General features: G+C 44.3%; 1 protein-coding gene across 1 annotated transcript in view; it reads right to left on the bottom strand.

The window, feature by feature from the left end:
- GPM6A (glycoprotein M6A) overlaps positions 1-24,554 on the bottom strand; it is a 180,067-nt gene extending 155,513 nt beyond the window's left edge. The window contains exon 1 of the mRNA XM_081875480.1: positions 24,432-24,554. Coding sequence (XP_081731606.1) covers positions 24,432-24,435 — 4 coding nt within the window. The 5' untranslated portion in view covers positions 24,436-24,554. The remainder of the gene's footprint in view (positions 1-24,431) is intronic.
- Between the last annotated feature and the right edge of the window lie 883 nt (positions 24,555-25,437).

Genomic DNA, 25,437 nt, shown 5'->3' with positions numbered 1-25,437 from the left:
GCGAAAACAGCGATCCCTCTTGCTGTTCTGGCTTCTGGGATAGCTGCGCACTCTGCATTCACTCCATAAGACGCACACACATTTCCCCTTACTTTTTAGGAGGGAAAAAGTGAGTCTTATAGAGCAAAAAAATACAGTAATGCTTCTTTTGAGCTTAATTTCAGAAGGGGAACAGGACCCTGTTAGTGCCAGGGAAAGCTTCTGTGGGCAGATGTATGTCCATGACAACCCCTGCACCAAACACAGAAACTTGCAGTGTATAATAATAATAATAATAATAATAATAATAATAATAATAATTTATTATTTGTACCCCGCCCATCTGGCTGGGTTTCCCCAGCCACTCTGGGCGGCTTCCAACAGAGATAAAAAATACACTAAAATGTCACATATTAAAAACTTCCCTGAACAGGGCTGCCTTCAGATGTCTTCTGAATGTCAGGTAGTTGTCCATCACCTTGACATCCGATGGGAGGGCATTCCACAGGGCGGGCGCCACCACCGAGAAGGCCCTCTGCCTGGTTCCCTGCAACTTGGCCTCTCGCAGTGAGGGAACCGCCAGAAGGCCCTCGGAGCTGGACCTCAGTGTCCGGGCAGAACGATGGGGGAGGAGACGCTCCTTCAGATATACTGGACCGAGGCCATTTAGGGCTTTAAAGGTCAGCACCAACACTTTGAATTGTGCTCGGAAACGTACTGGGAGCCAATGTAGGTCTTTCAAGACCGGTGTTATATGGTCTCGGCGGCCGCTCCCAGTCACCAGTCTAGCTGCCGCATTCTGGATTAGTTGTAGTTTCCGGGTCACCTTCAAAGGTAGCCCCACGTAGAGCGCATTGCAGTAGTCCAAGCGGGAGATAACCAGAGCATGTACCACTCTGGCGAGACAGACCGCAGGCAGATAGGGTCTCAGCCTACGTACCAGATGGAGCTGGTAAACAGCTGCCCTGGATACAGATTTGACCTGTGCCTCCATGGACAGCTGTGAGTCCAAAATGACTCCCAGGCTGCGCACCTGGTCCTTCAGGGGCACAGTTACCCCATTCAGGACCAGGGAATCCTCCACACCTGCCCGCCTCTTGTCCCCCAAAAACAGTACTTCTGTCTTGTCAGGATTCAGCCTCAATCTGTTAGCCGCCATCCATCCTCCAACCGCTTCCAGACACTCACACAGGACCTTTACTGCCTTCACTGGTTCTGATTTAAAAGAGAGGTAGAGCTGGGTATCATCTGCATACTGATGAACACCCAGCCCAAACCTCCTGATGATCCCTCCCAGCGGCTGCATGTAGATGTTGAAAAGCATGGGGGAGAGGACAGAACCCTGAGGCACCCCACAAGTGAGCGGCCAGGGGTCTGAACACTCATCCCCCACCACCACTTTCTGAACACGGCCCAGGAGGAAGGAGCGGAACCACTGTATGACAGTGCCCCCAGCTCCCAGCCCCTCAAGACGGTCCAGAAGGATGTCATGGTCGATGGTATCAAACGCCGCTGAGAGATCCAGCAGAACTAGGAAACAGCTCTCACCTTTGTCCCTAGCCAGCTTGTTTGCTTGTTTGTTGCTTTTCATTGTGATGCAGAACTGGGTACCAGTCAAAGAGTACATCTTAAGGAAGCAGAAGTCACCTAAAACACTGACAAGATTTGAATTAAACACAATGAAAGGCCTTAATGTCATTAAAATATGTTTTCTGTGCTTCATAATGGGACAGTCCCCTTTAAAAAGTAGGGAGAGAGAAGGAAAGGAAGCTATACAGATAGTGCACAGGCACACACAGGGGTGTGACAAAATGTAAGAAAACGTCAGCTTCAGTGTGGGAAAATGCTAACACAGAAGTTGTACCCTAAAGAATGTCTGTCCTCCCTGTATTGCAATAAACATTGTTTTCCTCCAGGAAATAAATCACCTTTATACCACTCAAATGTACCCCACCCTAATTAGATGACTGCATCTAGTTATTCAAACAGTCCTTTGAACAAGAAAGAAAGGAAACCTTGCATGAATGGAACCCACAGACACTTTAATTGAAATGTTACTAGCAGCAAAATCATGCCAAGTTTCTACTACTGTTTTAGCATTACTAACATGCTACTTGAGAATAGCCCCATGAACACCTGCCAGTTGCCATTATCATGTAGGCAACACCTTATTATAAACAGAATCTAAACAAAGGCATATGAGGATACAAGAGGATACAGTTTCTATAAATGGTTAGAAAGAATGACATACAAAATCACAATACTATACCTGATCCAGAACCAGCTGGGCCCAGAAATCAAAACATGCTAATTCAACTGCAGCTGCAAGATGACAACCTGGTCCATATTTTAGTAAAAAGATTCAGTTATGTAGACTGCTCATACAGAAGGGAATCAGGATTTGGGTACTGATGGTGGTTCTCTTCTTTGAACTGTTTGTATATAAAGTTAGCAGCATGAAATATTCACCTGTAGAGACGAGTCTTTTAAAAGAGGTCCCGTGGAACGAGTGGTACCTCGGGTTACAGATGCTTCAGGTTACTGACTTCGCTAACCCAGAAATAGTATCTCAGGTTAAGAACTTTGCTTCAGGAGGAGAACAGAAATCGCATGGTGGTGGCGCAGCAGCAGCAGGAGGCCCCCATTAGCTAAAGTGGTACCTCAGGTTAAGAACAGTTTCAGGTTAAGAACGGACCTCCAAAACAAATTAAGTTCTTAACTCGAGGTACCACTGTACTCTGTATCCACGGGGCCTCTTTTAAAGGACTCATTCTGTATTAAGATAGATAGATTCTTTATTGTCATTACACAAGTGCAACATTGCACAAGTGCAACGAAATTGGATGCTTTACAAACTATACTCCATTAAATATATGACTCCCAACAAAAGAAGACAAAATAGCTGCCAATTTGGCTGATGGTTAAATATTTATTTCAAGAATCACAATTCATTTTCTGGACTGGTTCATGCACTACCCTAAACGAATGAGTAAGCATGTGGGCACTGTTAAGTTGTGGGTGAACATATCAGACGACATAGTGATTCTTCAAACAGCTCTTGTTTATTCACAGGCCAGAACTGGGCTGAAGGGTTCATCCAACCTGCTTATATAGAGCTCAACTACAAAGCAACAGTAACAACTGTCTGTACATATCCAATCACTGAACGTCACTTCCAATTCCTTATTTGCCTATGCAGACCTGAGTGAAAACTAGCTATAGTATGCCCCTGCTGGCCCAGGGTGAGAACTTCAGTACATAACACCACATAACAGGTACGCAGAATGAAAACTGTGGCCACTTCACATCTCCCCATGGCCTGCTGCATTACCCAGGGCTAAGCCATGGTTTGTCTTAGCATTGTGTACAAACATGGACTTATGGTTTGTCTTACTCCAAACAAACCAGAGCTGTAGCCAAGGTTTGCTCCTGACCCACTGCTCAGTTTGATGGAAGAAAGAAATCACGAGCCCAGCTTGGAGAGATTCGTTTTCAGGTACCATAACAACAACAACACCTGATGAGGAGCAGTCGTATGTCCCATATCAGGCCAGACGCAGGTGTGCAAGGATCCACAGCAAGGTTCACAAGCAGTCCAGGAACTAGACACACAGCTAGCAGTTCAGACAAGGGCACAGGCAAAGCCAAGAGGCAACTGAAGGTACTGGTCACATAGAAGGTTCAGGTAAGGTACACGATGACATTGTTCCAGTTGCTCTCGCAACCTCACATACAGGACACCATCCCGTAAAGCCTTAAGAGGTTTCTGCAGAGAGTCTTCTTTGTGAGGATGGCCCCACTCATGAGTAGCCTTTACTCAAGAGCAACCAGCCACTTCTCCTCACAGCGAGGATCTCAATCTGCCTCTGCTTTGGAGTCCTGAGTCCTCCTCAACTATTGTTCTGGGCTGTTCCTGAGTGCTTACAATTTCTGGGGGCTCCAGGTCATCCTCGGCTAAATCCTCCTTGGTAAAGGAGTCTTCTGGCGTGAGCATGACACCATAATTTTTGTTGTGTACCCCATGCTTCCTTATTCACACCACCATGATTTGGCTTAGCACTACATGCTAAGTGGGCCTTCCTATGGGTGACTGAGCAGGGAACAAAAAGTTCAGGTAAAAAAAAAGGTTATTCATATTCTTGCACTCACCAATATTGAGAAAAATAGATAAATATTGGGAAATTCATAATTTTTAGCATGATATCTGAATTATAGAAATATTGTTTAAAGGGCCTATATACATAAGAAAAGATTTCAGTAAAAAGGAGTGGTGATATTATTTTCAATGTTTTGTTGTACCTATTAACTGTTCAAGACTAGTGGTAGTATTTGTTGCAATCCTGAATATTTTTCAGCCTACTAATGCTGAAGGGTTGGGTATTTCATCTCCTCTACAAGGACATGGAGACTTCCTTTCATTCTGGCATCCTTGCCTAAACTAGCTATGCACTAGAAGAAACTGAGTTAAGATATAAAATACAATCTCACAATTTAGTGGGAATATTGAACTGACATTTGACTTCAGACATGCTGAAGAGGCTGCATTTTAACCGGTGGATTGATCTGCATGATTACATGGAGGATACAGCTTCTATGAGAAAATACTGTTAATTATTTATTTATTTTAAAGAAAAATAGTTTCCCATTAAAATTACAAAATGCAACCCAAGCAAAAAAGCTTCTGCAAAGCACAGACATTATGCTGAAGCCTCTGGGTTAGCAAAAAAAAATAATTATTCTTGGATCAGTGTCAAAATGTTCCATTAACAGTCAAAAATGCAAATTTCACATTTTAATTAGGCATTCTATTATCAGCTAATAAACCATAGTATGAAGCCCTCTTGCTATGTTCTTTATTGTTTACAATTTGAATCCTGATTTTAAAACAAGGAAATATTTTTAAGATCTAGCATGATTTATTGAAACAAAAATTATCTGCATTTCCTAGACATACCTATATTTTATTTGAGTTCTAGGTTACAACATATGACACAGAACAGGGGTCAGCAACCTTTTTCAGCAGGGGGCCGGTCCACCATCCCTCAGACCATGTGGGGGGCCGGACTGTATTTGGGGGGGGGGGGAATGAATGAATTCCTATGTCCCACAATAACCCAGAGATGCATTTTAAATAAAAACACACATTCTACTCATGTAATAAAACCAGGCAGGTCCCACAAATAACCCAGAGATGCATTCTAAATAAAAGCACACATTCTACTCATGTAAAAACACACTGATTCCGGGACTGTCCGCGGGCCGGATTGAGAAGGCGACTGGGCCACATCCAGCCCCCAGGCCTTAGGCTGCCTACCCCTGACATAGAATGAAACTTTGTATGAGATATCTCAACCAATGGTTTCTGACCTTCCTGCCTCTGTGCCATGTCCATGTTTTAATTCTTGGAATGTTTTAGTCATCATTGTTCCTTGGCTAAATCCAAATTATTATTTATTCACCAAACTGGCATCATATTAATATAATATTTGTGGCTTAGGTATTCTCATTTTACTTGCCAACATCATGCTTCGTATTTTGTAATATTCATATTTTGAAGGACAATAATGCAAACAAAATGCACATGATCCTGCCCTTAAAAAAGAAGACATTTAGGCTGCAATTCTGTACTCATCTACCTGGGAGTAAACTAAAGGGGACTTAAGTTCTGAACAGGCATGTATAGGATTGCATTGTGAGGGCAACTCCATCTCCCAGAACCTATAAAGATTCACAAGAAGGCACTAGCATCCCCAGTACCTTCAAGTAGGAACAGGACTGTATCAGAATCAAATAAGTATTGACTGCTGCTAGTTCAAATATGTACAATCAGCATGGGTAGCACAGAGATGACAACACCAAGTAAGCTGCTTTAGTGCCAAACACTTGTTCTAGGATTTCAGGTACTCCAACTTCCTGGGTTACGCTTGTTGCAAAAAGCACTATTTTGAAATGTATTGTAGTAAAATATAATCAATAATTAAACCAAAATGGAGACACCTGCCTCCCAACTACTAAATCCACTAACTCTATGCTTCGTTTATACCCAAAAATCCCAGTGTGGTACTCCACTACTGTAAGAAGTGGAAATAATAATAACAGTATTTTTCCATGTACAGTGGTACCTCGGGTTAAGAACTTAATTCGTTCCGGAGGTCCGTTCTTAACCTGAAACTGTTCTTAACCTGAGGTACTACTTTAGCTAATGGGGCCTCCTGCTGCTGCCTCGCTGCCACCGCGCGATTTCTGTTCTCATCCTGAAGCAAAGTTCTTAACACGAGGTACTATTTCTGGGTTAGCGGAGTCTGTAACCTGAAGCATCTGTTACCTGAGGTACCACTGTATAAGACGACCTTTTTGTGAATTATTTGCTGATAAATTGAGGGTTGTCTTATACACGGGTTAATGTGCTAAGTATGCAAGGGCTGGTGCTGCGGCAGTAGCAGGGAAATGTTGTAGAGGAGGCAGTTTACCCACTCTTCCCAGTTTAGGAAGAGCATTTGGTGAGTGCCAGTATTTGGTGTATTACGGCACCAGTTCCGTCAGCCAGAGTGGGGGATTGTCGAAAAGCTGCTCAACAGCTCAGTGAATTTACAAAAGAAGCTCAACAATGTTGAGGGCTCCCAAAAATAGGGGCCGTCTTATACATGTGATCGTGTTATGCACAGAAAAATACGGTATGTTGTATGTTGTCATGGCTACTCTTCACTTTTCTTTTCTTTTCTTTTTTTACTTTAGTGCGGACTCAGGATATTGAGATAAGTGGGCAGTGACTCTCATTTAGAACAGTGCATGAGAAGGCCTTACACAACTAAAAATATATAAAGTGGCTTTAATGCAATGCTCTCGAACAAACATGGCTTCCCAGAAGGAAATTTCCCATAATAAGAGCTTTTAAAAAGCAATACATCTCACAGACTAATTTTATTTTCACTAAACCTTTCAGATTAAATGGGATGTGCTAATACATTACTTCAGGATCCATGGTAATAAAATGCCAAAGAACAAGCTACAAGCTGTTTGTGACTTAAGATACTCAAAGAATTAATTTTATGCTGGCATATAGTGTACTGTAATTAGAAATGGCTCTCTGCATTGTGATTAAGCTAGTAACTATGGTAACCAAAGCAGAAGAGAACGAGTAAAAGGAAGACTAGCTGAATAAGCTAATGAAATCCCTGTATTAATCTGTTTATTTAAATGTAAGCAGAGATGGAATTGGAGCTTCATAAAATGGTGAACACAACTGAAATGAAAACTCATGTTATATGATTTATGTTATGTGGCACTGTTCCTGCAAGATGTGCATTAAGGTAACTGCTTCCATTTTTATATCAGAACATGTCAACCCACACAATCTTAAATGCTTTAAAAATACACTGCGCTGCATTTTTAAATTAATTATGTAGGATCTGGTGACACACGCAGCTCTTTATCTTACTCTGGGACTATACATACAGACATTATGCTGAAGTACCTTTTCCAATCTGACACATAGAGCTTGCTGATTCCCTGTAGCAATGGCACTGCATGCAGAGGTGTTGCTAGGCTTGCACACAGGGAACCCAAACCCTGAATTCACCTGCTCCAAGTATCATCCAGCTGCCACCACTTGGCATATACCTTGAGCCCACACTATGCGTTTTAAAATTATCTACTGCCAACCCACTGCTATTGCCCACTGTAATATACTGGCACAAGGGCTCTTTAAAATGTTGCTGCTTCTCCTGAGAGATACTTGGTGGTGCCATTTTCAAAGTGCACAGGCCTGTGTTCCAAGCATGCTATGAAGCCCCATGGCTTTGTTTTAAAGTGAAAACTGGATTTTAAAGCCCTCGTGCCACTTCATATACAGTGGTACCTCAGGTTACAGACGCTTCAGGTTACAGACTCCGCTAACCCAGAAATAGTACCTCGGGTTAAGAACTTTGCTTCAGGATGAGAACAGAAATCGTGTGGCAGCAGCACGGCGGCAATGGGAGGCCCCATTAGCGAAAGTGGTACCTCAGGTTAAGAACAGTTTCAGGTTAAGAACGGACCTCCGGAACGAATTAAGTGCGGAACCAGAGGTACCACTGTACTACTGAATAGAAACAGCCTAATCCTATACATGTCTACTCAGACAGAAGCCACACTGAGTTCAGTAGCATTTATTCCCACAAGAGCATAGGATTGCAACTGAAGCTAAGTGCAGACCTGAGCTTTGAGTGACTAAAAAGATAGAGAAGCAAGGAAGGAGAAATAGGGGTGTGCACTGGGGGATGCCCAGCCTGGTCTGAGAGTGGGAAATGACAGCAAGAAGGAAAGTGAGCTTTGTCGGCATCAGCATAGATTCCAGTTGGCTCCTTCTCTTGGTCGTTGGCCACTGGAGCTAGGCAGGGGTACATTGGAGAAGCTCATCTCTTAGAGGGGATAAGGCATACTCCCCCCAAAAAAGAGGGGAATAAGTGTAGTAACATCCTGTCCTGCTAGTGACACACATTTTCCCCAAGTGATCTTGTTCTGTCTCTCTTTCTCTCCCACAACTGTATGTGCCATAATCGGAGAGAAACACAATGTACAAAACCCTGTACTTAACTGGAATAAGCATCTCTCATTTCCATGTAAACCCCTAAAATACCAATCCCCCTAATAGTTCCCTTAGAACACATTTTCCCAACCCCTTAGATTCCCATAGAACAGTGATTCCCTCATCCTAGCAAGGCCTCCTAGAACAAGCATTTCATGGCTCCACATAGGTTGAGAATGACTGTAATTCATGGCACTTAAGGAACACTTTAGGGATGCGGATGGCACTGTGGGTTAAACCACAGAGCCTAGGGCTTGCCGATCAGAAAGTTGGTGGTTCGAATCCCCGCAACGGGGTGAGCTCCCGTTGCTCAGTCCCTGCTCCTGCCAACCTAGCAGTTCAAAAGCACGTCAAAGTGCAAGTAGATAAATAGGTACCGCTCCGGTGGGAAGGGAAACAGTGTTTCTGTGCACTGCTCTGGTTCACCAGAAGTGGCTTAGTCATGCTGGCCACATGACCAGCATGACAAGCTGTACCCGGCTCCCTCAGCCAATAAAGCAAGATGAGCACCGCAACCCCAGAGTCGGTCACGACTGAACCTAATGGTCAGGGGTCCCTTTACCTTTTAATGAACACTTTGGCTGCTTTTGCAACAATCAGTAGTGGGGATCTTCAGACCACTGTTTCATACTATAAAGTATTTATCCCATCCTTTCTCTGAGGAGCTTAGGGTATCATACATGGGGGTCGTCATTTGATTCTCCAACCACCCTGTGAAGTAGGCTGAAAACAAGACAGAATTTTTTGTAGGCCTACCCAGTTAAACTTTGTGGCTAAACAGGGTTTTGAAGTCAGGTGTTCCTAATGCAAAGGTAAATATTTTGTCCACCACGCCACAACCACTTAACGTGCAATGGATTTACTGCACAGCCAGTCAGGGTTTGTGCAAATCAGCCCTGCCTGTTCCCATCTGCACAATGTTGACAGAATTGCTTTAAGGGTCTGTTGGCTCTTTTCACCGAGTAGGTGAAAATAGTTTTATTTTCAGGCACATGTCGTTACCGAGACACATTTTTCAAATTTGAATGATAACCTGCTGTTTTACCAGATCTTCAATTTAGCTATACAGTAGGAAAAGTTAAACAACAAATGCTATACATTGGTAAAATTAACTCCTAACATTGCTGATGCATGACAATACTTTAAAAGCAGGTCTGGAAACAATGTATAGCCATCTTTGTTCTACCTCAAAAGTTGAAAAGATCAATTTAGTGAATCACAGCAAATTTTATTCACTCTGGGGGGACTTGTTGGCATCCGTCTGTCTCAAGAGACAATGGAGTGCACTTCTGGGGGTGATGTCAAACCACTGTATTAGTAGCACCAAAGTGACCTCCCTGTGGCGCAAACCTGGGCAGTGTATATGGAGGTCCAGGACCATCACTGATGTGGTCCAAATGAAAGCAGAGCAATGTGTATAAAGTTCCTGGTGCAGATTTCCAGAAACACATTAGTGTGATGCAAGCTATTTAGTTCAAACTGCATCACCTCTGTATTTCAAGAGTAAGGGTGTGCAGTTTCAGCTATTTCTTGGTCTGAGTGAGAATGTTTACTCTACTGGTGGTGGCGCAACCACTCCTAAAGAAAACCAGCCCTAGATCCTTGAATTGGAATAACTTTCAACTAGTCACAAATACCTGCTTTTTGAAAGTTGTGATGGGGCAGCTTCAAGTATTCTTGGATGACATTGATTCTTTCTATCCATTTCGACCTGTGCTCATGCCTGGCCATGGAAATGAGTTGCCCTTGGTCTCCCTGATGAATGGCCCTTACAAAGATCGGATAGTCATTGGATTGTCTGGAACACTTTGTTGCTCAGTGCATGAATCTTTCTGATCCGTGGTCACTGTGGACATGGAAGTTAAGCTACTAACAGCTTCCAAAAAAATGAAAATGAAAATTGACCCAACTGAAAAATTCAGAAACACAATCTTTCAATTTGGGGCTGGCAAACTCTAGCAGGTCTCAGAAACTTGAAGTTGGTAAATATCTCTCCACTATTTGCACTTGGATGGCCATTTTATATGCAGCAGTTGGACCTAGCACTCTCGCTGATGGCCTCCATTGGTACCTACCTACAATTTCATTTTCAGTCATATATATATTATTTTAACTCTCAGAAGGAAAATATGCTATGCTGATCATGGAGAGATTTCAATAACTTAAAAATAAAAGATCAGTCATATCATAGCAGCCGTAGTCATCTCTTCTTTGCTAGCCAAGGCCGGCCGATAGAAGGGCCTAGAATTATGTATCCTGACATTGTTCAAAACAACATTCTACTTGCTATTGCGTTTGGCTGCCAAATATGGGTTTGCAGTGCAGATGAAAAAGATGCTGTAAGTCTTCTTTATAATATGATAATATGGGTCTGATTCACCTATAGACACCAGAACTGTCTATTTCACAGCTCATCCTACATAGTCCTGTTCCTAAATGGGCTATAATCAGAGAACAAATGTTCTCTAGAAAGGTGCTTACACAGCAATATAGCTTGGGATGACTTCTGCAGTGAACCATGCCACATGCTGAGAGAGACTGCTTAAAGGTTAAGCCTTAACCCTTAACCCTCCAAGTCTCTTTTCTTTTCTTTTTCTTTTTTTCTTTTTTGCAGCTTAAAATCACTCTTCCCAAGCTGCTTCTTCACCCATGGGAAGAAAGATTAGCTTAACATATAGTTTGAGCCTGGTAAAGACTTTCAGACAACATGGGAATCCAGTACGCATGATATTCAGAAATTAATTTACACTTAATTACACTCATTTAATTTTTGCTGTCTCTGAAAATTCATTATGATCTTCAGGGGATTAAAAAAAGAAGCTTCAACATTGCTCATAGTCAATGGATATACATAAATCCATTAACATTGTAAAAAAGAAACATCTTTTGTTAAAATGTCAGAAGAATATAAAGCTGCATTGTCGGCTAGTCAAGTCTATCTAGGCCAGTATCTTTTATAGCTGCAATCTCTGGCAACCGCTTCTGCAAGAAAGGCACTAACTGAACAGAACATTTCCCTCGTAATCTTTGTACACCACCATTTGTTCTCAGGTAGACATCCTTAAAATGAGTATGTAATTAGCATATGCAATCCCCACAGGAAGTGTAGCATTCATAAATTGCTCTTGATATGGAGAGCCCTGGAACTATCCCTATTCTTGCACAAACTATCACACTCACATGCAGACACCCCACATAAAAAGCAGCCACCTCAACTCCAGCATGGCAAATGGCAGGTTGGTATGCAAGCAAGCAAGCAGCATGGGTGGCAAGTGGCCTAGACATGCTGTTTAACGGAGGGGAAGCACATCATTAAATGTGACTGCAGAGATGTTTGACAGAGGCAGGAAGACACTTCACATACCAAGCCGCCATTATTGGCAGCAATTTCTAATCAAGCTTGGGTACTCATGAAACCAAATCTATGAAACTCTCCTAACACCAACAATTCCTTCAGGAAGAGCTTCAAAAGGAAATGTGGCATTTCAACACTTGCTTTTCCCACTTTGCCCACCCTCCTCCCCAGAGATGTGTAAGCTAAAACTACATTGGGAGTGTGTGTATATCTCCATTCAGGGCTAGTCCTACCATTAAGCAGAGTGAGGGGATCACCTCAGGCAGCTGATTTTGAGTTCATGACAGGGCAGCAAAAGTTCTATTTCAGATGAGATTGAGAGGTAGAGAACAAGAAAGCATGAGGGAAATGTCAAGGGTCAAGCAGTAGAAACTGATTGTGTAGACTGAGAGAGTTGATGGAGCCTATGATTCCCTTTTGTGAAATTTCTAAGACTACAAAAATTGACAGATAGATATGCAAGAGACCATAGTCCCAAGCCACTATACCAATCAGGCAAAAAAATATAAAAAGCTTCATTTTCAGTGGATTAAGACAGAAACCTACCATGGTTTTAGAGTATAGTAATGTCTACAAGTTATTTTTACTATGTCTGCTTTTTTTCCTTCTTCAAAAAAGGGAAGAACAAAATAACAATCAATTTCACACGTAGCTCCAGTTTGCAATATGAAACTAGTACATAAAGGTATATTGCCCTCTGCTGGTTGGAATGAATTGTGATAAATTGTTTATTTATTTTTACTGCTGGTTTCCTGCAACAGAAAGGGACTGAATAACAGTATCAAAATAAAAAAACACACACAACTCTTGTCCATTTTTTTAAGGTAAACCATCTAGGTTCATTCTAGGTAACAAAAAAGAAGGCAGGAAGAGCAAATCATCACATTATTTCCTTCCACTCCAAGCTGCCACAGTCATTATCAACCCTTGTTAGTGCCTAGTTTGATTAAAATCCATCGTTGTCACTGTCATGCTCAAAGTTGCTAACAAAATTACCACTGTACAGAACAGTTACAACAATGCAAAATAAAAGCAGCTTAAGGATCAGCATAAGGAACATGTTGATAGAAACCTGGGGTGCTAAATTTGGCCACTTTTTCTGCTACTGTCATGAAAAAGTCCTGAAGAGGCAGCAAGAGGCAGGCCCATGCAGTGGGGCAGCTGGGTACACTTGCCCCACTCCTCAGAGGGCTAAGTCAGCCAGGAGGAGGGGGACACCAGGGGCCTGCCAGGCATATGCTGGTCATGCCAAGAACACCCTGGGGCTCAGACAGGACTCCTGCCTTAGACAAGCTCTGCACGGGTCTGCCAACGGTGCTTTTAAAAAACCAAGAAACTGAGCATGAAATTTATCACTCCTATCTGCTGCCAATGGTGGTTTTTTGTAGCAGCAAGTGGTAAAAGCTGCAGCAAAATGGAGAACTAGCTTCCTCTTTTTGGTGCTGTTAACTGGTACAGTGGTACTTCGGGTTACAAACGTTTCGGGTTACAAACTCCGCTCACCTGGAAGTAGTTGCTCCAGGTTGCAAACTTTGCCCCAGGATGAGAACGGAAATTGCAAGCCGGTGGCACAGCAGCAGCGGCAGACCCCATTAGATAAAGCGCGCCTCAGGTTAAGAACGGTTTCGGGTTAAGATCGGACATCCGGAACGAATTAAGTTCGTAACCCGAAGTACCACTGTAGTAGCAACAGCAATGTGAAATCACTGCCTTGCATTTTAGGATTCTGTAGTCTCAAATTAAGTGCCCCAAATTGTTAGTGTTATATTTGGAGTGCTTATGGGCAGGCCCATATAGAGCTTGTTAGAGGCCTGGGTCAGGAGTCTTGTTAGAATAAAGTTATTGGCATGACAGCGTTAAGTCCAGCAGGCCCTTTGTTGGGGCCCCGGCTGGTTTAGCTCTCCAAGGCCTGGGGCAAGTATGCCTGGCTGCCCCTTCTCTACGCAGGCCTGTTTACAGGGTCATCAGCATGGCAGCTGCTGCTTCCAGTATGCTCACCAGTGCCTCCTACGGCACCTGTAAACTGTGTCAACATGTATTTCCTCAAAAATCCACAATTCATGAGTGAGAGGCAGGCCCACACCTTTTGTGGGTCCTCTTCCCCTGCCTCTCTTTTAGATGTTTCAGTCATGTTATGTTATGCCATAATCACATAGCAGTCATTTTGTTATGCCATGCCCCAAACCACATATTTCTGGGTTATGGCCATTTTGTGAGTGGAACCCACAGAACTTACACAAAATTTCAAACGTGTCCTCTAGCCCCACTGCTTCTACATTACAACTTCAAATAATATATTGGTGCAAATAAAAGATGGAGATAACCCTTCTATCAAAACTATATATACAGGACTCAGCTATACAGCTGCAAATAAAATGTTTTAAAATGTGTTGTAAAGTGTGATATACAAATGCGACACTAGAGAGACAGTGAGCTATGCCAAATTCAGTGTATTTTTAAAAATGTTTTTTATTTAAAAGCATTTTCACATAGATCCCACCACAGTCTGATGAGCATATTTCCATGGTGAAACTTAAGGTCATATTATGTTTCAGACTGCAGAAAGCTTATCTAATAAGTGTATTGAATAAATTATGTGGCAAATTATATTTTGGTTATAAGCAAAGATGGTTCATGTCCACAAATTCTTCTGGTTTGCAGATTTTGTGGTCATTTCAAAAGTGTTATTAAATGCAATAAATCTGACTGTCAGGGAACTGCCATCAGAGAGTCAGGTGGTGGAAGGGCTCAAGGAGGGTAGGAGAGCCTCGGATGCTGAGGAAGGAACCAGCAGGGGGAGAGAGAGAGTTCCCACAGAAACTCAGTCGGAGGGATGGCTCCAAGATACTTCCAGTGAGAACAGCGGAGAGGTTTCAGGACCTCCGCTGGGGACGCCTACTCTGCGTAGGAAACTGTCACGCAGAGAATCCAGAAGGAGAGTTTCCGTTAAGGAACTCTTATGTTGGCGCAAATTCCGGAAACGCCCACTGACGGATTCTGCCAGCGATTGAGGTAGCCATGCACCCATGGCTCCGCGGACTGGGAGAGTTTAGAAACTGATTGCATGAGTTGAGAGCTCAACCATTTACGCACAAGCAGCCCCCTTAACCCATAAGAGCAATCCGTCAGTCTTCGACGCTGCGTGTGCGAAAGAGAGGCATCATGAGCAACCCAACTGGAGACAGAGCAGCGGGAGGAGCTGGAGCGGGACCAACTCTGGAGGAGAGAAACAGAGCGTTGGAACACCAGCTGGCACTGCTAACGGTGCGTCTCGAGGAGAGGAGAGCTCAGGATGCACAGGGGAAGCCCACCCCCATCGCAAGGAAGGTACCGGGGTTGGTACAGAAATTCGGGGGTGACCCAAGAAGCTACCAAGCCTTTAAGACAGAAATGCAGTACGCACTTAACCTGCAGTTTGATGACTTTGCCGATGAGGAATCAAGAGTGGCTTTTGAGATTGGGCACCTCGAGGGGGGAGCTAGAGAATGGGTGAGGCCCCTGATGGCATCGAATAATGATGCCCTAAAAGACTTGAGGAAATTCTTTATCGCGATGGACTTGATGTTTTCCAGCCAGATTGAGCAGGGCGTGGTACGCAGACAGTTAATGGGATGCAAACAGGGGAATCAGTCCATCCGAGAGTATTGGACACAGTTTACCATGCTCATACATAAATTGGGGTGGGACCTGTCTTCGGAACCGATTCAAATGCTGTTTGAAGAAGGGCTAGCCCCGGCAGTGAAAGATGAACTTTCCCGCGCGCCCCGTCTGGAGTCCATGGATCAGCTGACCAAATCGGCGCTTGCGATTGGAGCGCGCCAAGAGGCAAGGGCTCTGGAGAAGCGGGAAGGGAGAGGAGAGCGTTGGAGTGATTTCCGCATTCCTGAGATGCCGGAGCAACCTTCCCCGTCAGTGGAACCGATGGAGATTGGGACTGCGCGCGCGCGCGCGCACGGAATTTCAAACGTCAGCGAAGGGCGGAAGAAGGAGGGGAAGAGCGCCAAAAAATGCTTCCTCTGTCAACAGCCAGGACATTTTGCCAGAGTGTGCCCACAAAGGAAGGGATGGCAAGGAATGGTGGGAGCTGTTGGGAGTGAGGAGGAGGGGGTTAAGGAGCAGGTAAAAGCCAACGCCTGGCTGCCAGCGACAGGGCGCAGCAGCCAGGCCAAGGATCAGTGAACGTGCCCAAGCCTGAACCCCCAAGAGCGGCTCTAGTCGTAGAGGTGCTGCTAGAGCTACCCAATGGACATCCACTCACGATAAAAGCCCTGTTAGACTCAGGCAGCTCCTGCAATTTTATGAATAAGGAGTTTGCATCAGAGCACCAGATACAGACGCTGCCCTTGAGCAATTCCTTGCAGGTGACCATGATTGATGGGAGGGAACTTCTGGGGGGGGGGGAAGTGAGCCAACAAACGGTTCACCAGATTACGAGTCCACCGCTCTTAACCACTACACCACACTGGCATCTAAAAACAGCTACACTGGCTGCCTGTAGTTGCCTGCTTCTAGCTATTTGCATTGACTTACAAAACCCTTTAACTTGAGGCCTGGATACCTGAGAGAACACCTTCTGCTGTACAGACCGAAAATATATTTAAAAAATTGGTTGAGGGAGGCTCTCTTAGCTGAGACCTGCTAAATATTTAGCAATATGCAGGAGAGCCTTCTCAGTGGTGGCACTTCAGGTTTTGAACACCCTTCCCTTGAGATATGGCTAGTGCCTACTCTTTTAAACTTTCAATGCCAGGCTTTCTGGGGACTTTAGCACCAACGGCTGTTAGCTGTAAATACCTTTATGTTCTTTTATGACATAGCTAGATTTATTTTAATTTGTGACCCACTTTGGAATTGCATTTATTTTATTCATTAATATACTGCTTATATTGCAAAAAAAATTGTAACGAATAACACGTGAGATGTGTTTTAAGTAAGGAAAGGAAAAAACTAAATAAAAAAATTCCTTCCAGTAGCACCTTAGAGACCAACTAAGTTTGTTACTGGTATGAACTTTCGTGTGCATGCACACTGTAAACCCTAACCTGCAGTTTTGGTTAAAAAAAGGAAAAACCTGTCTTTTTTGCATATTCCACTACAAGAAAGAGATAAATTCAGTAATCTGCATTTATCTTCTCTAATAGCCTAGGAAGGCAGCTCAAAATGCAGAAGACCGAGGCTCTGCTGAAGAAAGTACTGCTATTTCAAAGCACTTTTCAGAATCAATCCTTTCTTATTATTTTTAACAAAGGGGGGGGGACTTCACAGGACAAACATATGCAGTGAAATAAGTTCTTTTTGAACTTGGCACACCAGCAAGGTTTCAAAAGCTTTCTAACAAAGGGCTGCAAATTGCTCTAAGGGGATTTGATAAGTTAAACACAAAGGAGTCGTGCTTTATCGGTAATGGCATAACTTGTATTTCCTATGCTCTTGAGCACCAGATTCATTTTCAACCAAGGCAGCAGCAACATATATTAATTCTGCCAAGGGTGAAGATCTTGCAGCACTTAGTACTCAGAAGCAGACACCAGTTAATATGTTAATTTTCTTCCATGAAGATTTAAATACCAAGCTATGCATAGGCATTACCGTTTGTACATAACTTTTAGTCCTGACACAACATATTTTAATACCCACCAGAGACTTTGCTGAGTTGCAGTTGTAAACACATGTCTGGCAGTTTCCAATTGGTGAAAAGGCATGAGTAATATCTCAGAGGAGGGAGCTTTGGATATTGTTGCAACAAGAATTCACTGTGCAAGAGTAAACACAAATTTAAAGCGGGCAATTGAAATGCTGCTGTTTAACCTATCATTTGTAGCGATCTGCATGACAAAGTATAATAAAAGTAACAATAATGAACACTAGTTCTTTCAAAATTTTCAAAACAATTTACATATGTTTTCTTGCTATAATACTTACAATTCTGCAAGGTAGTCTATAATTATATTTTTAATACATAAAGGAAACCATGAAATAACAGTAATGGACAGATTCGCTGAGCTACTCATAATATTACTGCTGGTTACATATGTCTGCCCACACAAACCAATTGCATAGACAGCCCACATACAGCAGAAAGGGGGCCAGAGACTGGGAGAGGGTGCCCTACCTAAGACCTACAAGCTAGTTCACTGCAAGGGCCAGATTCAAACTGGGGGTAGCCGGATTTGTAACTCATTTTTTTTAGGGACTGTACCACACAACTTATCAGTAAAAGCAACAGTGTGTGCATATTTAACTCTAGTAAAATCCCAACATTTCAGTCTTTTAATATGAATAAAATGTGTGCTTCTTTTGTAACCAAGTTTGTGGTGTTTCTTTGTTTTTTTAAAAAACTTAACTAGAGATCTGCCAACAAACAAAACCCCTTGCACGCACACATACTACACGCTATCGTTATAAGAGCTTAGAGTAGTTCAAGAAGAAAAACACAGGAGAGGCAGAAAAGCATGATTTACACACCACAAAGAGATTGCATTGAATATGCAATTATGTTTAGAGCTTAAAATTAATTCACATAAGAAGCTACTGAGGTTTCAAAGTTAGTACGTCTGGCATCAAAAGCAAACACTGTCTGGATAACACCAGTAATGGTACAATTGATATAGTAAAACATGGCAAGTTCTACCTTGTCAGTTCTTGATTATGTGTTATCTGCACTTTTGTCATTGGAACAATGAAAATACTACACTTCAGTTGCAATGTTATGCCCAAACAGACACAGAATTAAGAGCTTATGTATGGGTCCCCCTGTCCTATACACAAACCACCCCAATGTATGCTTATCCAACTTTAAAATAAAATTGAAACGCCAAGGAAGAATATTATTTTCCTTTCCAAGGTAATTTATTACATTGCTAAACTGATCCCGAAGCTATGATTTTTCTCTCTTTCTCTCTTGATGTTTACATTACATCTCCTTTCTATAATCTAAACTCATCACTTCTTTTCCCAGGCTAGTAGACAAGACTAAGCAACCAGTTGTCTCCTTTTTCAAATATATAGCAACTTTGTAACTTTCTTTGCGTTTTTTCCCCCTTCCCAGCCTACATGATCCTTTGAGAGCTCTTCCAATTCCTGTGCCAGATTGTCTAAACTTCTCCTGAATCACATGGTGCCGAAATGAATGCTTCTTTAAAGCACACACAGCATGCCATGAAGAACTAAACAAGTATAAATTTCATGCATTTTTTTTCTACTTTCACTGCATCAGATGTAATCAACCTTCGGGTTGCTTCTGTTTAAGCCATGGTTCAGAACAGACCCACTGGAATAAACAGACCAGTTAATCATGATTAAATCAAATTATATAAATGGGTCTACTCTAAGTATGACTTACTCAGAGGCAACACTTTAATTGGAGGTTACATGTTTTAACCATAATAAAATGTATGGTAGGGGGAAATTTAAATGGATGCTTGTTCTATGCCACTAGATTCTACACATGGTTATTCACTAAGATCTGCAACATTTGCAACACAGTCCTATACTCTGAAGCAAGTCCTATTGAGTTCATTGAGGTTTATTCCCAAATAAGTGGGGTTGGGACTGCAGTTTTAGACAATCAATTGGACAGGACAGTAATTCTGTAGCAGAGCATCTGTCTTGCATATGAAAGGTCCCAAGTTCAATCCTCAGCATCTTCAGGTACAGCTGGCAGAATCCCCTGCCTTGAACCTTGGAAAGCCACTGCCAGCCCGTGTAGACAATATTGAGCTAGATACCAACAGTCTCACCTGGCACAATGCAACTTCCTATGTTATCTTACTTAATGGGAAAATAATCAATTGAAAACCTTAATGAGTGTAAAAAATACTCACAACCAGAGAGCAGATTTAAATTTATTCTTAATGTGAGTACATACAAAATACATTGATAGCATTTTTCCACACAAGACAGTTACTGATGAAGCACAAGTAAAAATTATTTTAAAGCATTTCCCCCCTCCATGCCTGTTTCTATGCGAATGCATGAATATTTAATCCAATAATGGATTAAAAGCTCTATCAAGTGTGTGTGTGTGTGTGTGTGTGTGTGTGTGTGTGTGTGTGTGTTGTGTGTTACAGTCCTTTTTCCAAGGTAAATGCCCATAGGATTGTGGTTTTAGGACCACACTATTCATGAGGCAGGACATATGTGATCAAATATCACAAGGCTTTTCTTTACTTTGAAGCACTTGTGAAAGGGAGTACTGGTGATTCAAGTTAAGGAACTGCGACCGGGAAACAGGTTAACCCTTTCCCCACAAGTTGCTAATAACCACCATCAGGAGAACAGACATCATGCCTGTATTTACACCTTTCCCCACCTGCAGCCAGCTAACAAACTTTGAGAAGGAGGGTTTCTGTAACTCCCCCACATTACTTTAGCACACACACCCTCACTTGGCCAGGGGCTTCGGAGCAAAGGAAAATATGTCAGAAGATCATGCCATGTATCTCCCATGCCAGGCATAAATTCTCCCCTAGGCTTTTTTTTAGAGAGAGAGAAAGACACATTTAGGAACTATTGTTCTAGGAAATTCATATATTATCTAGGCAGAATAGTTTTGGCCCAGGAAAAGCTATTCAGAAAATGTATCCTGGCAACATCTAAGCCACTAGAGCAGTAAGACTTTACAATACTTAGTGATTTACTGTCAGTCAAAATTTACATGCATGCTGGCATCAAGTACTGGAGACACAGAGGAATAAAAAGAGGCAAGAATCATTACGAACAAATTGCAGCTGACTTTGTTACCCCTCTCCTTGTCCTTTTTTTAAAACTAATACTCTAGATTCCACAGTTTATGGGCACTGTTGCATGAAAAAGTATAATCTGATTTTCTCCTCCAGCGGTACTTGTTGTATCTTGGAACTACATTCAGACCCAAGACATTCTTTGGAAGCAGTGAACTGTTGCCTTGCTTCCAGAGATGGGATGTTTCCTAGTAGAGGAAAAACAAATCAAAGCAGGCAGAGTGGGGGAAGCAATGGAGAAGAGCCATGCAAGTCATCTCCATTAAAATTAGTTTTATTAACTTAAGGTTTTCCTACTACAATGGTCATTAGCACATTAAATTCATATAAGCATAGGGCCTAAGAAGTAGGAAAACTCCGATATCTAGTCCTATTCACAGACTATCAGCTAATCCGTGGCTATTCTGGTTTTAGCTTTTGTAGCCTAAACCCTAGTTACTCATAGTGGACAAGAAATCATAGAACTGTAAGGATGGAAGGGGTTCCAAGGGTCATCTAGTTCAACCCCCTGAAATGCAGGAATCACAGCTAAAGAATCCCTGGCAGATGGCCACCTGACCTATGCTTAAAAACCTCCAATGAAGGAGAGTCTACCACCTTCCAGAGAGTCCATTCTACTATCAGGAAGTTCTTCCTAATGTTTAGTCAGAATATCGCACATAAACACACCCACACAAGTTGAAGGGGTTTGTTTTTACAAGTAAGGTTAAAGACAGGTCCATATTCTGAAAGCAGAAATGTAATACAGTGGTACCTTGGGTTAAGTACTTAATTCATTCTGGAGGTCCGTAGTTAAGCTGCTACTGTTCTTAACCTGAAGCACCACTTTAGCTAATGGGGCCTCCTGCTGCTGCCACACCGCCAGAGCATGATTTCTGTTCTCATCCTGAAGCAAAGTTCTTAACCTGAAGCACTATTTCTGGGTTAGCAGAGTCTGTAACCTGAAGTTACTACAAAAGCTGTAGTCTGTACAGTGGCGTAGCGTGGGGGGTGCAGGGGGGCCGGCCGCACCGGGCGCAACATCTGGGGGTTAGGGTTAGGGGGCGCAAATCCACGGGTTAGGGGGCGCAAATTACTTGTCTTGCCCCGGGTGCTGACAACCCACGCTATGCCACTGAGTCTGTAACCTGAAGTTACTACTACAAAACCCTGGCAAACCATTCATTAGACAATTCTGGCACATTTGTTCACATTCATCACTGAACTATATAACTTCATAGCGTCAGGAGAATTCTGGCAAAACACCTAATGCCCTTTTATCAGTGGTGGAAACCTAGCCTGTACCACAGACAGCAAAGTTTAAAAAGCTACTTAGACACAACAACCCCTAATGGTCTGAGCCTACACCCACAAACCCATTCAAAAAAGTCTTACTGATTGCCTACACAACTACAGTAAATACATTTAGTAAACGGAAGATTTTGGGCTCATCTCCAAACTTTGGGCACATGTCTCACATGACACATCTTAAGTCCAAAGCTTGCCTCACACCTTCTGAGTGAATTCCTCAAGTAACCAGGGGTTGTTATGCTGTTCTGCAGTAAACTGTTCTGCAACCTTCTGACAAACAGCAAGATATACATGGCTTACTACGGGCCCCTCCTTCTTAGTGCACATTCATGATTATTGTCCTATGAATTGCACATTCATTATTATTTGCGCTCATGATGCTGCTGGGGTGGTGAGGGGCCGCCTTAAGGGTAGGCGAACTCAGTGGCTGTGTGTTTTAAAAAATATATACTTTCTGCAGTGATCTAGGGAGGCAAAAAGTGAGTGTCTGCACTGAGCTGAAGGATGGGCCAAGCTGAGCAAGCAAGCCATACATACATACATACATACATACATCTTCCACATACAACTTAGTAACACTGTGAAACTATAGAACTACCCAACCTGGGCATGGGGCAACTGAGACAACTTGCTCCAGGCCTGATACTAATGATTACTGAATGCCACCTAAGATTTTCAGGCGAGGTGCCACCAGAGATAGATTATCATAAGAAAATGTGTAGGAGTGGTGTGAGGCCAGGCCTTAAGAGAGGAAGTCTTCCTGAAGGCCCGCAGCAGGCCACAACATGGAGACCTGTGAGACTGAGCCCCAGGAAGTCAAAGGAAGTTCTGTCAGATGGGGGTTGGAATCTGGAAGAGGCAGTACAACCTTATCCCTATTTCCTTATCCCCATGTAATTATGTATTTATGTATGTATGTATTTATTTATTTCATATGCTGCCCTTCATCACAAGCTCTTAGGGTGGTTCACAGAACATGTGAAAGAACAAAGCACATCCATTCATCTGCAAGAATCTGTGGTCCTTGCATGTAACAACATTTGCATGTGACCCCCAGCATTGTGCACATATATATGAGTCTTTGCAGAGAGGAGGCAGAAGAGCTCCCAACATCTCACCTACTCCAGGCCCCATAACCCTCTGGGTGGCCTTACAATGCTGACCACAGGGGTAAGGGGAACTAAAGGTATGCCTTGCCCTGGGCACTATTTATCCGAGGGCCAGACCAAGACATTTCGACACCTGAGGTGAACCACAAAATGGCATTGTTGTCATAGTTCCTGGCACCACCAGTGAAGAAATGCGCCAAGAACAAAGCTGGGAAATCAAATCACCCCTACCCAACAGATGAACTAGCAATCAAAGGTCAGTGTGGGGCGGGGGGGGGGTCCACTTTGAATCATGCCAGGCAGGTGCATAGCCCAGTAGACCCCAGGGCACAGCCCTTGCCATTTCCTCCCTAGGGGTGGGAGGAGACCAGCAGCACCTTCTAGTCATCAGAGGCCCTGCAGAGGCAGCACTGGAGGAGCTGCAAGGGGGCAGCAGATCTGGCCTCCAAGGAGAATGTCACAGCAGTGAATGCCACATTGGCAGGCAATGCGTTCATTGGAGGCCGGATCTTCTGCCTCTGTGGATCCTGTCACCTGAGGCAGTCTCTTCACCTTGCTTAGTGGGTGTGTCGGCTCTGCTAGCAGTAGCAATCCTGCATAGTGTTTACACATGGAAAAACTTTGGAAATAAGCAGTGTGACCACCCCAATCAGTGCATATCCAGTAACTTCCTGCAAGAATCCTTTAACCTTTTTAAATGTCCAGCTTAGTTTTCCTCTTTTGTTGTAAAGCAATGGTGTGGTGGAATCAGGGAAGCCTTGCAGAACCAACTCAAGTGTAAGAAAGCCACTGTTATTGTGCCAGGGGCTATCTTGCCGAATATAGCGAAAGACCACTCTGAGCTAGTAAACAATTAAACCCCCAGGAAACAAAACGAAGCAGAAGGCAGGGCTGTGGTAGCACGAGCAGCTGTCGAGCGGGGCGGGAAGACTCGCTAGTTATTGTTTTGCCAGGAGAGCTTCTTGGGTCTCTGAAGCGGAGCGAGCTGCTCCTGCCCAAACACTCTCTTTTTCTTCTCCAACTTCGAGGGACGTGACTGACCCTCGTCCTCCATTTCACGGCGGGTCTCCCTAAATGCAACCGCGACGAGCGCCTTCTTTCGTGTCTTTTAACCTCAACCAGTTCCAGAAATACACAAAAAAACACCTCCCCACCCTCTCGCCTCTCCCCTGCCCCGGTCGTGGGGGGAAAGGCGGGGCGGGGGTCGCTGCCGCCGCCTCTGACCCGGGATAGTCCCGCTTGGAGCCAGGCGCCAGGCAGCAACGCCGCTGCTCCCAGGGCGGGAAGTTGCCCAGCCGATGCCAACTCCCGTCGAAGTTTCCCCGCAGCCCCAACTTCGCGCGTCTCTCCGCCACGAGGGCTCCTCCTTCCTCCCCCCGGGACTAACTCACCCATGTCGCCTCTCTCGGCTCCACGCGGGTCCCCCGGCAGCGCAGCGCAGCAGCAGCAGCAGCAGCTCCCTCCGCGACCCTCCGGCGCTCTCCCCGAGAGGAGCCCCCCCCCCCGTCCCTCGCCCCGGCGGCGTCAGCGGAGCGGAGGCGGGTCCCCAAGCCCCACGCCCACCTGCCTCGTCCCGCGGCCGCCGGGAGGGTCGCCAAGGCGGAGCCCCCGCCTCACTTTGGGGAACTGCCGCCCGGTTGGGCAGGAGAGCAGCGGGACAGCGGACGCGCTGCTGAGGCGCTGCTTCGTCTTGGTCGCGCGGGCGAGAGTAGCCAGCGCAGCCAGGCTGCTTTCTGGGTCCCCCCACAGCCGAGGGTCGAGCTGCGCAAGGAGTGGAGGAAGGCTGGGGGGGGGGAGCATGAGGAGCGCGGCCCCTTTTATTTGGAAGGGAAAGCATCGACTGCTGCTGCTGCTAGTGAAGAAACGTAGTGGAATAGCGGGAGCAAACTTTCCTTGCTTCCCACGCTCGGCAGCAGAACCTGGAAAAAGAAGTAGAGAGAGGAGGACTCTCCAACCAGGAAGCCCCCTGGGAAAAACGCTGAGACATCCTGCGGCATTTCACCCGTTGAGCCAACATTCCCCAGCCTGTGCCCACCAGGTGCGTTGGACTACAACTCCCAGCAGCCGCAGCTGTCGTGGCCAATGATGGGGGAGGGTTGGAGATGCAGTTCGACACATCTGGAGGGCACCAGGTTGGGGGAGGCTGTTCTAAGCTTGGGGGTCTGTAATCAAGCAAGAAAAGGGGGTGACTGCTGCTCCTAACTCCTGTCTCTTGCTGACTGTCTCTAGGCACCGAGGGGGCAAGGACTGTACCCAAGTTGCAACCACCTCTGCTTGCTTGCTTGCTTGCTTGCTTTCTCTCTCTCTCTCTCTGAGAGGTACTGTATGTAAGGTTGATGCTAGACCTAGAAGGTCACCTCACCACCTGTATTCACCCTACTGAACCACACCTGCCCT

This window comes from Podarcis erhardii, assembly GCF_964252035.2.
Source record: "Podarcis erhardii genome assembly, chromosome: 9".
Taxonomy (NCBI): domain Eukaryota; kingdom Metazoa; phylum Chordata; class Lepidosauria; order Squamata; family Lacertidae; genus Podarcis; species Podarcis erhardii.
Note: the sequence above shows the minus strand (reverse complement) of the source record. Positions and strands in the feature narration are given on the sequence as shown.